This window comes from Silurus meridionalis, chromosome 29, assembly GCF_014805685.1.
Source record: "Silurus meridionalis isolate SWU-2019-XX chromosome 29, ASM1480568v1, whole genome shotgun sequence".
In the NCBI taxonomy this organism is placed as follows: Eukaryota; Metazoa; Chordata; class Actinopteri; order Siluriformes; family Siluridae; genus Silurus; species Silurus meridionalis.
This window is the reverse complement of record NC_060912.1, coordinates 9,387,599-9,404,709: the sequence shown is the minus strand read 5'-3', so window position 1 is coordinate 9,404,709 and position 17,111 is coordinate 9,387,599. Positions and strand designations below refer to the sequence as shown.

Genomic DNA, 17,111 nt, shown 5'->3' with positions numbered 1-17,111 from the left:
AGGGGGTTTCTTTCTTGACATATAAAGAACAGCATTATTCATGAAAACAACACTGACTGCTTTTTATTATTTGGTTTCAATGGTTTAATAGATAAACCAACCTTTTACATACTGACCTCTGGGACTAATTTGGGAACTCAGAAAACTTCTTTCACTTGTTTGATTGTGTTCAGAGGGTAATGTTTTTAGCAAATGATTTCACAATCATCTTAGCATGGATTTTAAATGTTGTTTTTTTTTTAACTGGGATACTTTCTGAGGAAATCTGTTAAAAACACACTAAATGTTACATTAAATCAAAACCATATAGCATTACTATATAATCTTTATACCTAGCCAAAATATCTGGTTTAGATATGCCAAAAGCTATATATATATTTTGTCTGGACAAAGAATTAGCATGCTGAAACTTGGGGTATGAAATGCCTGATAAAAGCATTTGTTTCAGGGTGTCAACTATGTACTCGTCCATGGCTTTGTTCTCAGCAGAGAATGAGCTTGGAAGTTAATTGTCGGAAAGCAAATCAGTAGAACATGTTCAGGATCTGTGAGAAAGGACAACAACTTAGCTTTGCTGAAGACCTCCTGATATTTGGAGCAGCAGATTTTATTTCTGAAATTGAAATACAAAAATGTAACATTTGGGAGACCAAGCTAGTATTTTTCATCCTGACCAGGTGATTTTAGTGATGTGGATTTGCAGCCATGGGAAACCTTAACACTATGGGGTAATTAGCAGATTTGGTAACAAAGGGGCTGTGGGCTTTAATAAGGATTGGCATTTTTATTGGTTGCAGTGAAATTCAGTGAATGGTGGACTGCATTACTAGGAAAGGTTATCACTTGGGAAGACATATTACTTGCATATTGGAGAGGCATAGCTGACTCAACACTGTAACTGAATTACTTGATGTTTTTTTTTTTTTTGTAAGGATAATGGTGGGCTCGTTTGATGTTCACAACAGAAATAAACTAATCCAAATTTGTGACCAAATCTGTGAGCAAATCTTGATCTATACCAGAACTGACAGTCAGGCTCTTTTGGAGCTACATATGTAGTTCCAGGTTGCCTGCTTCTGAACTGGCATGTGATGTCCACTGCCAGAAATTGCCTCAAATTCATCACCATCTCACTCTCTCTCACTTTCTCTCCCCCTCCCTCCCTTTTTCATCTCATCCATGCATTACTACCAGGACAAGTCAGACATCTGTTACTCAGTATCGCCCTTTCCTTTCCTGCTCTCCGCACTCTTTCTCCACCTCTCCTGCTGTGCCATCCGCTCATTATTTGATGATGAGTTCTTGCCCTATTCCTTCATTTTGTCATTCACGCACACTCTTTTTCTCTCACTTGCTGTCTGTTATGCTCTTTCGCATAACTCCGTCTTTCATCATCTCGCATTTGCTCTACTGTCAGAGGTTGTAAATTCATATCTTGTCCGTTTAAGCAGTCAGATCATTTTTGGGAAGTTTTTTTTTTTTTTACTAAGAAGAAAAGCAGGATACTGGATTTGAACAGGGCATGTTGATGCTGCATGCTGAAGCTTTTTGACAGGAAAGAAAAATGTCTTTCCTCTCCTCTCATCTGTTCTCCTGTCTTCTTTCCTCTCACAGAGAGAAATTGTTGCATCCCAATGGCAGTTTTTACCAGTAAATCAGCAACCCATTTTGATTAATCTTGATCAATCTTATTCATTCATTACCATATTATCTGTGTAAAACTGCTTTAAGACCATTGTTAAAAGTGCTATACAAAAATATTAATTTAATTGAACTGACTTAACAACAAAATGGGTAGTGGCTATACTTTGCCCTCAAAACTATTTCCAATAGAGTATTTGTACTTTACTACATTGCTTTTTTTAGTTTTCACCATCCATTTATCTTTCATATCTTTATACTGGCTCCCTGGTCTCACTTAGTTTTTTATTTATTTTTATTTTTATGGTACTGCAAGCAGATTTAATGACTAAGACTATAACATCTTACCCAGATTAATATGAGAATAAAACGCATGAGTACACACATTGGTGACTTAGTAGTGACAGCAGGGCTTCCAGATGATGTCTGCTAAAGTTCTGCCCCTCTCTGAGGGACTTTCTCAGATTGATAGATGAACAGTTGAGTGCAGAAAACAGAGCATGACATTATTTTACTGAAGGTGCTTTGCTGTCACCCAAACCTTGCCCCTTATTTGGAATGAGGCACCATGCTGTCAGACAAGAGAATCAATTGTAAAAGACAAGGTAATAGAGAAAGGTCAAAAAGATAAGTTATGACTATGTCCCAATTCTGCTTGTGTCCTTCCCCGTGCTGCATGCAGCTTCTCACAGGCTAATGAACATCATATCTCATAGATGCAAATAAGGAAAAGCAGGTCAAAAGAACTGCAGAATGGAAAAAATATATTTCTGTCTGGCTAGAATCTTTACTTGCTCTCTTTATGTTTGACCAGCCACTGACTGCACATTACACCGGATTGGTGTAGAAGTGATAGGTGTTGGGATTTAGAAACATTAGCTATACTTACAGCATTAAGGTACTTAAGTACTGTATAAGCATAGCAATAAAACAAATGTACATTTTACCTTTTTGTATGCTCCTAAATTATTGAAAAAAAAAAACCCGGAATCTGCTTGTGTTTTAAAGGACACTGCTAAGGCCAGCCAAAGAGCTGCAGCGTTTTCCCCAGTATCCAGCACATATGATGAAGTGCTTTTAGGAAATGGGGACATGCACTGACACCCAGTGTCCTAGTTTGCCTTTTTTCTGGCCTAAATGTCATATTATTTTTGCCTGCATCAAATGGGACATTTTCAGTCCAACATTACTCTATGTGAAACACTTGCACTCACAGATACATAACTCACACATACATATTATTACGTACTAGTAACTCAACGTAACTTAATGTGGTAAATCCGGATAAAACAACCCAAACATATTCTCTTAGAAACCATAACCTGAAAATAAAAGTTACATTATTCTAATCAAAAGAGGCAGCTGTCTAACTCTACTCATTCCAGCTTGTTTAATAAAGTATTCTTGCAAATGACTCGTTCTGAAAAGGTGATAGTACTCAGTGAGTGGTAATACTCAGAGTGAAAAGAGAACCGATGAAGACCTACTCATAGGTGGAAGGAACATGAAAGCAGGAATAAGGAAAAACTGAGTCATTTTTAGACAATGTGTTTCTGCAGTAGGATGATTTTCAGATGCACAAAGCTCTAGTCACACTCACGATGTGTGTGTGTGTGTGTGTGTCTGTGTGAAAGAGAAAAAGATTTCGTGTGTGCGTGGGTGAACTCTAAATGGCCGTCAGGATATTTTTGTAGGCGAAAGTAAGGCCCAGGTGCAATGCAATTACAGATATATTACCTCTATTTTTGACTTGCTAGATGTTACTGTAAAATATGACAAAAAAAAAGAAAGTGAATTTTAAGAAATCATGTTGTGTAAAATGTTGACATCAAATAGAGCTGCGCACCGCATTGCTCACTATCTTTTCTGCAAAATTCGTATCTGTCCTCATTCTTACATGATAAAAAAGAAGATTTGTATGCTTTTTGAAAATCTATTTCCACATTTAGAACCCGTTTGCCATTATAATAACTTCCACTCTTCTGGAAAGATGTTCCACTAGATTTTGGAGTGTGCTTGTTGAAATTTGTGCTCATTCAGCTACAAGGGTGTTCATAAAGTCAGGTACTGATGTAGGTGAGGAGGCCTGGGGTGCAATCAGCATTCTATTTCAACCTAATAGGGTGAGTAATTATTAGGGTTGAGGTCAGTGCTCTATTGCAGTCCACTCATTATATGTCACTCTAACCCAATTAACTATATCTTTATGGAGCTGGCTTTGTGCACAGGTGCATTGTCATGCTGGAATAAGTTTGGGTCTCCTAGTTCAAATGAAGGGAAAATGTAATGTTCCCATAACCAAAGACATCCTATACAGTTGTGTGCCTTACATTTTGTTTGTTTGTACCAGTTTGGAAAAGAAGGCAGGTGTCCCAATACTTTTGTCCATAAAGTGTAGCTGTCTTAAAATACAGCAGGGAAAAACACAGTACTGATAATCTAGACAAAGAATAAAGGCAGTTTTCTCTGTATATTTATTAAGGAACATTTAACTTACAGTTGAAAGAGAAAGAAAAACATTAATATCTGTTTCACTTCTCATGCAGAAACCACACTTTCTTTTTTGATCAGACATAATTTTTTTTCTCTTATTTCATCTGATTTCCATTTATTTATCATCTTTATCTGAGATGATAAAGATTTAGATCTAACATATAGAATGGGTCACATTTTAGCAAATATTCTTTGTGCACTTTTGACAATTGAAAAATGTCGAATCTGATGAATTTGTGTACGTTTCATTGTTGAGAATTTTCAATTCAATTAAACTTTATTTTGTATTGCGCTTTTTAACAATCGACATTGCCCCAAAGCGACTTTACAGAATTAGATACACTAATTTTTTGTGTTATTAATTAGTCCCTATGCTTTAATCCTTAATGTCCAAGCCAGTGGCAATAGTGGCAAGGAAAAATCTGAACAGAGAAATAGTGTGAGGAAGGAACATTGAGAGGAACCAGACTCAAAACAGACTCATCATGGATGTGGATGTTTTAAGCATGAGATCAATTAAATGAAATTCAATATTCTTATATTTCAAGATACAGTATAATTTGAACCATTTTTAAGGTTTATGTGGTATTTATCTGAAGTATGCTCTTTATAGTAGGTTGTCATGAAGGACACTTTTTTGGTTTGAATTTTTCTTTTAAAGACACATTTTCAAAATTAAATATCCATGAATCACAAATGGCACACAACACATTCTGATCTCACTCATGTTTTTGTAGCTAAATGATCACAAATCCCCAGTCACACTCCAAAAATGTTTTGGAAGTCCTTCCCAGGAAAGAGCAAAGGGAGAATATATTGGGAAGATGATTTTCAACAAGCATGTACATGAAACTATTGAATAATCTTTTGGTATTATTATTATTATTATTAATGAAGTGTGGATGTATGTGTTTGTGTATTACAGGGTGAGAAACACTCCTCTGACAGTTAAAGTGTCCTCTGACATCCAAGTCCACCTGAGCAAAAAAGTAAAGGACGTGACAGTGGAGACGAGACCTGGACAAACCACGGTTGACTTCAAGAAAAGTCGCTCGGGATTCACTTTAGTGCTTCCTCCTTAGGAAAACAACACCCGATTGGCTGAAATAAAACATGATGTATGCCAAGGAAAACATCTTCTCAGTGGGAAAAACTGACTGCTCTAATCAAGACTCTTACTTAAATACAAAATCCAATGGCTACACTTTTTATATGCATATGAATATTTTTGTTACCAGATGTGTTTATATCGTTTAAGTAGAGCACATTTTTGTATTTTCTCTGCAGTATTGATCAATATCAGGTATTACTATTAATGTTTTTGCACTTATTGTGCTTTTAATACTTGCCTATTTAAAGCATTGCTTTAGGATTCCATGTTCCTAATATGGCTGGAGAAGTATTTTTATATATGGTGATATTGTGCATTTTATTTATATAGACTGATAAGTGGCCATTTTCTAAAACAATCATATCAAGTATTAAATGATTAATGATTTAGTTACAAAAGTATTTAATTTATCTGAATTTATTAAGAGACATTTCATGAAGAGAAAGTTATCATGAAACGTTACAATGTGTTAAACCACCGCATTGTTAAATTCTTCAATCTGATTGGTCAGAAGGTGGTAGTTAAAGTTCCAACACACCAGCTTTGACTCTTGTGCTGGTCATTACTCGCCTCACAGCTTTATATGAATGCACTCATTCTAATGTCATTGTTATTAACTATATTATGGGCTGCATCACAGCAACTAATCATGTCTTGCTTTTCTCAAACAGCACACCTCCAAGTGTTTTATAACTTCATAGATGTTTCGAAAGTTTATTAAAATGTTTTAATGTTGTCATTTATTTCAAACTAATTGTTAATATGATGTAAAATTTTCTTCAAATGGCCTTCAGAAGAATTCAGAATGATAATATATAGCATAAAAAATGTGAATGAAGAAGCTTTTATTGCCATTTCAACCATATATAGCTGATGCAGTACACAGTGAAATGAGACAACATTTCTCCAGAACCCTGGTGCTGCATAAAACAACATAGAGCTACATCACACAGCATAGATCTAAATCACACAACATAGAGCTACATCACACAGCATAGATCTAAATCACACAACATAGAGCTACATCAAACAACATAGAGCTACATCATACAACATAGATATACATCACACAACATAGATCTAAATCACACAACATAGATCTACATCACAAAACATAGAGCTACATCATACAACATAGAGCTACATCATACAACATAGAGCTACATCACACAACACAGAGCTACATCATACAACATAGAGCTACATCACACAACATAGAGCTAAATTACACAACATAGAGCTACATCACACCTAACATAGGGCTTCATCACACAACATAGAGCTACATCACACAACATAGAGCTTTATTACATGCGGAACAGCATGGGAATGGTTTGCTTCCTACCTGGAAGGTCGCTCATACGAGGTAACATGGAGGGGATCCACATCTGCCCCATGCAAACTCGCCACTGGTGTCCCACAAGGCTCTGTACTTGGTCCCCTCCTTTTCTCCCTCTATACCCACTCCATTGGTGAAGTCATATCCTCACATAGGTTTTCTTATCACTGCTATGCAGATGACACTCAACTCAACTTTTCTTTCCCTCTATCAGATACCACGGCTTCCGCTCGGATCTCAGCATGCTTGTCAGATATATCTTTATGGATGAGTGCTCACCAACTTAAACTCAACCCCAGCAAAACAGAACTGCTGGTCATCCCAGGTGATTCATCCCCAGGTCAAGATCTACAAATAACACTTAATGACTCTCTGCTCTCCCCTTCAGCCACTGCTCGTAACCTTGGGGTAACTATGGACAATGAACTGTCTTTTTTCCCACATGTCGCTAATGTTGCTCGTTCTTGTCGATTTCTTCTCTATAACATCCGAAGGATTCGACCATTTCTGTCCATACAGGCTGCCCAGGTGCTTGTTCAGTCTCTTGTCATTTCAAGACTTGACTACTGCAACTCTCTGCTGGCAGGTCTCCCCCTGAACGCTATTCGTCCACTGCAAATTATCCAAAATGCAGCTGCACGACTTGTGTTCAATCAGCCCAAGTTTTCCCACACCACCCCACTGCTGCACTCCTTCACTGGCTTCCAGTAGCTGCACGTATCAGATTCAAAACACTGATGCTTGCCTACAAGGCCAAAAATGGACCAGCACCATCTTACCTCAGTGACCTCATCACATCTCGCACTGCACCACACTGTCTGAGATCCTCCAGCACTGCTCGATTGGTACCACCTTCTCTCAGAATGAGAGGTAAGTACAATTCAAGGCTCTTCTCTGTTCTGGCACCGAGGTGGTGGAATGAACTTCCCCTAGATGTCCGTACAGCAGAGTCCCTGATTATCTTTAAGCGACGACTGAAGACCTACCTCTTCCTAAAATACCTACATAAGCACTTTCCAAGTTTGTAGAATTCGAGTTATAGTTATATTGAGTTTGTAATCTTGCGTACCAGTGTAGATTTATTCATTACTAGAGATTTAAAGCACGTTTGTACGTCGTTCTGGATAAGGGCGTCTGCTAAATGCCGCAAATGTAAATGTAAATGTTATTACACAACATAGAGCTACATCACACAACATAGAGCTACATCACACAACATAGATCTACATCACATAACATAGAGCTACATCACACAACCTAGCTCTAAATCACACGACATAGAGCTACATCAAACAACATAAAGACACATCTCATAACATAGAGCTACATCACACAACATAGAGCTACATCACATAACATAGAGCTACATCACACAACATAGAGCTACATCACACAACCTAGCTCTAAATCACACGACATAGAGCTACATTACACAACATAGAGCCACATCACACAACATAGATCTACATCACACAACATAGAGCTACACCACACAACATAGAGCTAAATTACACAACATAGAGCTACACCACACAACATAGTGCTACACCACACAACATAGAGCTACACCACACAACATAGAGCTAGATTACACAGCATAGATCTACATCACACAACATAGAGCTACATCACACAACATAGATCTACATCACATAACATAGAGCTACATCACACAACATAGAGCTACATCATACAACATAGAGCTACATCACACAACAGAGAGCTACATCACACAACATAGAGCTACATCACACAAAATAAAGCTACATCATACAACACAGAGCTACATCACACAACATATAGCTACATCACACGACATAGAGCTAAATCACACAACATAGAGCTACATCACACAACATAGATCTACATCACATAACATAGTGCTACATCACACAACAGAGAGCTACATCACACAACATAGAGCTAAATTACACAATATGGAGTTTCATTACACAACATAGAGCTAAATTACACAACATGGAGTTTCATTACACAACATAGAGCTAAATTACACAGCATAGAGCTACATCACGCAACATAGAGCTACATCACACAACACAGAGCTACATCTCATGAGACAAACAGAAACAGAGACTGACAGACACAGCAGCCACACCTTCTTCACTGGGACTCACAGCCACACATCCTACACTTGCATTTTTTAAACAAAAAATAAGAATACAAAAAACACAGTGCGAACTAATAATAACAGAAGGAATGAAGCAGCGATGATTCACACTTTATTGAGACAGACGTCTTTTATAAAAAAAATCCATTTATATGATGCTTTAAATGAGGCCAGATGTAGACAGGCGCATGATACATCAATAGTGTTAGCATTTGTCTTGTCTCTTGTCTTGTCTTTGTGTCTTGTAGTCTCACCTCTTGCTTTTTTTCTTTGCTTTTTACTTTTTCACACCATGTCCTATCTGACAAGGGATGCTTACAGAAACAGTAGAGAAACAGAAAACCTACATTAATGTTTTACCTGGTGGCTTTTCTGACCTGTAGTTCAGATTTTATTCACAATCAGATCAGGTCTGAATTGTTTCTCACTTTTCTGTAGCAAACAGCTGTGTGGTCAGGAATAAATCTTTCCTCCGCAACCACCATTTTAACACCAACTACCAAAAATATGACTCATCCATGAAGATGGCTGGATCACAGGTTTCAGCCCTGTATGTGTGAATGCTGGTCTGATTTAGTCTTCTTTTTTATTCTGCCTGTTTTCTACTTTCTTTTTCCGATATCCTGTGTACACTTTGCTGGCCATAAGCTTCAACATCTACTGAATTTCCTCATTCTGTCTGTCTGTCTGTCTGCCTGCCTTTATATATATCTCTTGTTTATTATTTTTTTTCTTGCAGTTCTGGTTGAATTTTTTTAGTCAGCGGCTGTTCCTTCCAATGGGGGTTCTGTCTTTTTTAAATATTTTTCATTTTCATGCTTTATTATTATTATTATTATTATTATTTATTTTTATTTCTGTTTTTATTTTTGTATATTCTTCTTTTTTATATATATTTGCATCTATTTTATTTCTTTGTCTTGCTGCTGTAACATAGAAATTTCCCCACTGTGGGACGAATAAAGGTTTATCTTATCTTATCTTATCTTATCTTATCTTATCTTATCTTATCTTATCTTATCTTATCTTTCTTTCTTGAACTTTTAGTAGAGTTTTATTATTCTGAGGTTGCTCCTTTGGATTTGGTGTCTTTCTTTCTTTCTTTCTTTCTTTTCTTTGTTTTTCTTTCTTTCTTTCTTTCTTTCTTTCTTTCTTTCTTTCTTTCTTTCTTTTTGCTTGCAATTTTAGTTTAACTTTTATCAGTCAGTTCTTTCTTTCTTTCTTTCTTTCTTTCTTTCTTGCTTTCTTGCTTTCTTGCTTTCTTTTTGCTTGCTTGCAATTTTAGTTTAACTTTTATCAGTCAGTTTTTCTTTCTTTCTTTCTTTCTTTCTTTCTTTCTTTCTTTCTTTCTTTCTTTCTTTCTTTCTTTCTTTCTTTTCTTTCTTTTCCTTATTTTCCTAAATCATTTCCCGCAGTCATGGGGTCCCATTCTGTTGTTTGTTTGTTCGTTTCAACTTTTCCTCACTTGATTGCTGTTCTTGCATTCGCTGCTGACTCAGAATTTAAGATCAGTGTCAGTTTTGATTTCTCTGGTCAATAATGTGCCTCTGTCAAAGTTTAAACAATCAGCTGTTTATTTTGGGGATTTTCTTGTCCAATCAATCGCGTATCAGGCATGAGAGCGTGTCCTATAGCAGGGCTTGCTGAGTGAAAAACCTTGGCTGTGTCTTATAACAGGCTCCTTGTTCTCCGGCTGAACTCGCAGATGCTCCCCGCAGCTGTGAGAGTCCTATCAGTGCTGGGAGAAAACACTTCTTTCTGACAAATCACTCACTCATTGTACCACCAGTTATTTCTCCTTGTTCAGCACATAGATATGTTTTTGTAATAGTTTTCTAATTCTTTAAGGACTTTTTCATTCTCCAAGGGAATATTTACTGCACAAAGAATTTCATGTTAGAAATTTTTCTGGAACATTCAAACATGCAATGAATTCATCAGACCCACCAAAATGAGATGCCCATATATTAATATTTTAGCCAAGACTTTTGAAATGTTATAGTACATACTTTATTTATAACAAAAATGCAGTAATGCATGTAGTGATAAATGGATATTAAAATTACTACTACACATTTTAATTGGACATTTCTGTCCATATTCCTTTCTTTCTCATAAAGCAAATGCAGAATACTAATGTTTATTATTTTTTTTATTCACAGATTTGACTATTGTCTATACTATCTTGCATGCAAAGATAATTAAGAGTGATCAATGTAAGTGTGAGAGTATTCTGATTCATGAGAAAAGCATCAGTAATTAGTAATCAGTTTTAAGCAAGCAGACTTATATAGAGCATGAAAGTAACAACGGATAATGTGATATAGATATAGATATAGGATTCTATATAGATTTTAATTTAAAGACTGTGATAAACCAGTTTGGAAAAATTAAATACATAATTTTTCTTTAATAATTTTTATATTCAGTCTATTTCCCTGTTAAATCTGTAAAAAAAATGTAGTTATATAAAAGTCATTGTTAAATGGTAAAGATAAATTATACAGGTCAGTGATTAATTGGACTGAAAAGTGACCACCGTTACCTTGTAATGTTAAATGATTAATAATTAGTTCATGGATATAACGAAGACATTAGTTTAATTTTGTTCCATAAATGTGCTTCACAGTAGCAGATTTGACTAGTAGTAAGGCAGAAAACATAGTAGTCACCATAGTGACATCTTAGATCCTGGTATATCTTTTTTCAGTTTGAAGTTGCGCTCTGCTTTTAGGTCTCAGGTTAGTTTTAGGATTTTGCATTTATAGACTTTTTTATGCTGGAACAATACTGTCTGCTTAGAGAAGCTTTACTAATTCTAAGTATTATATTGTTTGTTATTAGGTTTACATTATGTGGAACATCCACCATATATATCTAGGTATACTAATTCAATTATTTTAATATGGATGTCATTTGTCTTTCTGTACCATTAGTGTTGCTGTAGTAGAAAATCCAAAACATCTCAACAAACAGATTTGGGAAATCAACAACACTGTATTCTAAGTAGTAAGATCATCCCAAGACTTTAAACATGTATAAATACAGCTTACAAATGTAGATTTGAAATACAATTATAAAAAAACAACAAGCAAAAAATCAACTAAAATGTTTCTAAACTTCTGAACAAACAACCCACTGCTCTAAAATAATGCTGTCTCCTTCTTTGGAAGTTTGTATCAGGAGGCCCTTTAATCCAGACAACAAAGAAACATTGCTGCCCACATTGCTGAGGTGATTTGTGTTTATCACAGAAAAAAGGAGGGAGGACAGAGTTAAAAGTTAGCGTCCAGAAGAACAGCCTCACCATCTGCACCAAACCTCAGCTCTTTAATTCCTTCATCACTCCTCCTTTTCCTCCTCCTCCTCCTCCTTCTCACCCGTTTGTCCTTTAGGAACCAGTGAAGCATGGTTTTTAACATTACTCACAGATGTGTCCTTAAAACTAGTGCCACCAGAACGAGTTCTTAAAAGCTTTTTCAGCCATGGTACACCTGTCAGTTTTGTTCCACAATGTTCTTTGGCCAAATAAAACCCCTGCTTTCAGTTTCACTGCAGTGTGGTTTGCTTTTCTTAACCCAGAAGAGGAAGCCGCTCATGAAATAAGATGGTGAAGTGATTACACCTGAAATCTGTAAAATCATTATCACCCTTAGCAACTTACAACCATCTCATTCATAAAACTGAGCAGTTAAGGGGTCAAGGGCCCAGGAGTGGGAGCTAAGTGGTGGATTTAAACTCAAGATCTTTGGCTCAGAAGTCCAACATCTTAACCACTGAGCTACACTGTCCACCAGAGTAATTCTTACTACCTTGAAAAACAGCACATCCCAGTTTTATTCCTCTTATAACAGCAGCTTCTCCTTTATTGCAGAATGTCACATTGTGCTTTGTATCTGATCTTAAGTGGAACGTCTGCGAAACAAGTCAGTTCCTGTCCTAGTTATTAGCTCGGACTGTTACAAAACAGCGACACTGAAGACTCTTTTCCGAGAATGATAAATGAACATCTGACAGAAAATTTCAGCAAGAATACACATTTAATTTAAATATTTTGTTTGAGTCCATTTGTGCACATTTGTCTGCCAAGTCCCCTGTGTAAGAACAAGAGCATTAACACAAACCCATGACAGCTTTTAATAGAAACGCCAATCAGAAGCGAACATTCAGTAGTGCTGTGGTATAAATGTTCACACATCACTGAATATATTTTCACCTTAAAAGACAGTACTAAATGTACAAAGCAATGTTAATACATAAAACAATAAATAATAATTAAAAAAACGGATAATAGATTCCAAAGTAAATGATAATGATTTATGCTAACAGCTATCTGAAGGAGTGTTAGCATTATTGTTTCTATTTAGCCAATTTCAGCTCCCACCATAAATTAACTTCTTTATTAGACTCAGAGCTTATTTTAGAGAAAGAAAAGTGCTGTCTGCAGTTAAAGACATTACGCAGAGCAATAAAAAAAAAAAAGTGGCCTTTGAGAGTGACTTGTGTTTGGATTTAAAACATGTTAAGCAAATGGCCATCTGTAGCGCGTGGTCCTGCACATGCAGCCAGCTTTTAGCTCAGTGCTGATTTACAGCGCAGGGCCTCTGTGGTGCTTACATAGACGGCTGGCCTGAGTGTGTCTCTGTGTGCGTTTGTAATAGTGTTGCAAGGACACAATAGCAGTGTGTGTTTCACACGCGTTGAGGAGAGAAAAGCTTTAGAGGGCAAACAATAGGCACAGCTAACAGGTGTGCAGCTGGGACTCACTGTGGAGAATGAAGCCTTGTTTCCTTATCAGGTTAGGTTAAAAAATAAACTTAAAAATAACTGATCAAAAGTGGAACAAACCTATGTTGCATGTTTAAAAGCATTAATTTAATGTGTAACCAAAGACAGCACATAACATGAACATGAATGATTCTGATTAGTCAAAATTCCGTTTTCTGTAGGAAGAAGTTTCTGGAGCATTTTTGGATGAAGTGTACGATCTGAGTAACTTTCTAATCAGAGGACAAGGAAGAAAGTTACAACCATAAACATACTGTATATAACCCCCACCATTTATTAATTTCTTATATCATTAATCGTGAATAATCACCTTTTTAACTGATAGGTATTTTGATTTTATCCCAATTATTTGCTCGAAACTTTAGTTGGACCATTTTTATATTCACCATGAAAAATAATTTCTTTTTACAAGGTAATAAGGTAATAATTGGTCCAACTTTTCTGGTTTGGTGTTTTACGTGATGGTTCTGGAGCCACAAAAAATGTTCTTGAGTAAGAGCAGCATGGTTTATCATTACTCCTTGATCATCCACTGAGGACAGATGAGCGCCAGCTGTCCTAACAAACATGGTGTAACTGATATAACCAATGGAACAATAACTGGAATAGTAAAACAGAGTATAAATGGAGGATACTCATATACATTACATGGTCAAATGCTTGTGGACACCTGACCATAAGATTTATATGCGCTTTTCAAACATTCCATTTGGTGTTATAATAACCTCCACACTTATGGGAAGATGTTCCACTAAATTTTGAAGTGTGCTTGTGGAGATTTGGGCTTATTCAGCCAAAAAAGCCATCTAAAAGGGTGAAGAGGAATGGGGGGCAGTCAGTATTTACTATAGCACTATAGCAGGCCACTCAAGATCTTCCACTCCAATGCATGCAAAGTATATCTTCATGGAGCTGACTTTGTGCAGAGGAGCATTGTAAAGCTGGAGCAGGTTTGCATCTCCTAATTCAGTTGAAGGGAAAATTTCATGCTACTGCAATTGTTTGCCTTCAACTTTGTGGTAACAGTTTGGAGAAGAACCAAATGGCTGGAAAAGTCAAGTTTCCTAATACTATTGTCTATATCGTGTAGATGACACAATAAGGAACAGTTATTAATGTGATTTATTACTAATTCCGAGCTAGTCGTACTTAAGAAGAAAAAAGAAAGGAGTAACAAATTTCGTACTTTTTAAAAAATATTGTAAAAACAATTGTTAGTTGATATCAGATTTACCTTTTTCAACCTTGTCCACTCTGAAAACATTTCAATTCTGTCCTTTCTGTGTTGGATTAATTTCTTGATTTCCTGGTCTTTAATGAAAGATGAAAGAAAAAAAAAAAAAAGCACTTCTGTGGTAGCTCAGTGGGTTAAGGCTTGTTCCTCATCTAAACATGCATCCCAGTCTGATCTCTTCCATGGTTCATCGGATTAAGGCTGGTGCCTCGCTGATGGTAAGGATCAGGGTTTGAATCCTGCTAGTTGCGATGTCGTTTATGTTCCTGCTTCCTAAATATTTATTTCGCTTTATTTTCTTCTGTTGATGGTTTAAAGGTAGATAGACCTGCTCTAAACAAACTTCCTGGCCTGTCTTCTCTGATGGTTCAGTGGGTTAAATCAGGTGTCGTGCTTTTGGTGGGGTTCAGGGTTCGAATCCTGCTTTCTGCCTGCCAGTCACGATCAGGATTCACTTCCTACATTTTTCTTTAGCGATATAGTTTTGTTTTTAATGGGTTAAAAAGAAAGATAGACCTGCTCTAAACATGCTTCCTAGCCTGTCCTCACCGATGGTTCAGTGGGTTAACGTTGGTATCTCGCTGGTGGTGGGGGTCATGGTTTGAATCCTGCTATTTACAATCTGGGTTCAACTTGTGCTACTTACATCTGTATTCGCTTCCTACATCTTTCTTTAGCGTTAAATTCTTGTGTTGATGGTTTAAAAAGAAAGATAGACCTGCTCTAATCAAGCTTCCCATCCTGTTTTTTGCTAATGTTGGTGGTCAGGGTTCAAACCTGGCTTTATGTCTGCTAGTCATGAGGTAGGTTAAATTCCTGATTGCTACGTATTCATGTTCTTGTTTTGATGGGTTAAAAAGAAAGATAGACCTGCTCTAAACAAGCTTCCCAGCTTGTCCTTCCTGATGGTTCAGTGGGTTAATGCTGGTGCCTCGCTAATGGTGTGAATCAGGGTTCAAATCCTGCATTGTCCCTGCTAGTCACGATATGGGTTTGCTTCCTAAGTCTGTCTTTAGCATTATATTCTTGTGTTGAAGGTTTGAAAGAAAAGATAGACCTGCTCTAAACAATTGGCACAGCCTGTCCTTCCAGATGGTTCAGTGGGTTAAGACTGGTATTTTGCTGTTGGTGGGGTTCAGGGTTTGAATCCTGCTTTCTGTGTTTCTTTCTGGTCTGAATTTCTAGCTTTGAAGCATGAAACGAAGGATAAACCTCCCAAAAAAAGAAGGTGAGTTGTGGGGCTTGATGGCTTTGTGGTAAAAGCCTTGCCTCTGAGCTCAGAGGTTGCTGGTTCAAATCTGGCTTGTCCCCACACTGGGTAAGTTGTGTGAAAATTAGTGTGTGGTGAGCAATGGTGTGGAGGCTGTGAAGACCTGCTGGGTTCAGCCTCAGAAAAAGTTGATGGTGATAGTTTTGCATTTAGGGGAGGGGAAAAAATTTTATTAAATCAATTTCTCACAGGAGCCTAAGTTAATATTTTTTTTGGACGTTTTTGCTTCATAACCACTGTTTTCAGCTTCTCAGACGGCAGGGGGGCAGATGCCTGAATATTGCCCCCCTGGTTCAGGATACGCCCTCTGAAACTGTCCACATGCGACCTTCCACGCAGCCATTTCTGACACCTTCCTCACTATGGTCACTGGAACCTTCCACACTCTTAAGTTTGCGTCCTGGCCGGGGTTTGAACCAGCAACCTCTCAACCCAGAGGTAAAGCTCTTCCAATTGAGCCACAGGATCTCCTGCAAGAACCTGATTTTTAGGACCTTTTTTGGTTCTTTTATAAAACTTTTTAAACAATTTAAAGGAAAGCTAAGGGTAGGAATCAAACAGGGTGAGTCAGATATCAGAGGCCACATTACTAACCACTACACTACCAGAGGGGTGGCAAACAAGGCTTTGCTTATTGGACTCTTGGTTTTTCTATAGTTAAGAGACCACTGTTTTCTCTTAGATCATGATGGTAGAGGGTCAAAACTTCTCCTTCCATTCTCTCAGTTACTCGAAGTCTATGAGAAGTGACTCAGGTACAAGAACCACATCTCCAACACCTGCACCACTGATATACCATGATTTACCAGCAACCAATTTTAATGACCTTTTATTGTTCTGTTTTTAAAAACTTCTTATAATGCTCAATATGAAACTAGAGGTAAGAATCCAACCAGGAAAGTCTTTCATCATAGATCGCTAATGGCATTACTTCAAAACTCAAAACTTTGTTAGACATGTAAATAAGCAGGAAAGACAGAGACAAAGCGACACAGACACAGCTTTAGAAAGAGTGAGAAACAAATAGAGAGACAGCAAGAGAAAAACATATACAGTGAGACAGAGACATTTACTAAAAGAGACACAGAGACAATTAGATAGAGAAAA

General features: G+C 37.0%; 1 protein-coding gene across 1 annotated transcript in view; it reads left to right on the top strand.

Annotated features, from left to right (window-relative positions):
- The window catches only part of myo1g (myosin IG), a 35,529-nt gene extending 29,541 nt beyond the window's left edge, over positions 1-5,988 (top strand). Inside the window, exon 22 of the mRNA XM_046844429.1 lies at positions 5,060-5,988. Within this exon, the coding sequence (XP_046700385.1) occupies positions 5,060-5,216 (157 nt within the window). The 3' untranslated portion in view covers positions 5,217-5,988. The remainder of the gene's footprint in view (positions 1-5,059) is intronic.
- Positions 5,989-17,111: the final 11,123 nt, after the last annotated feature.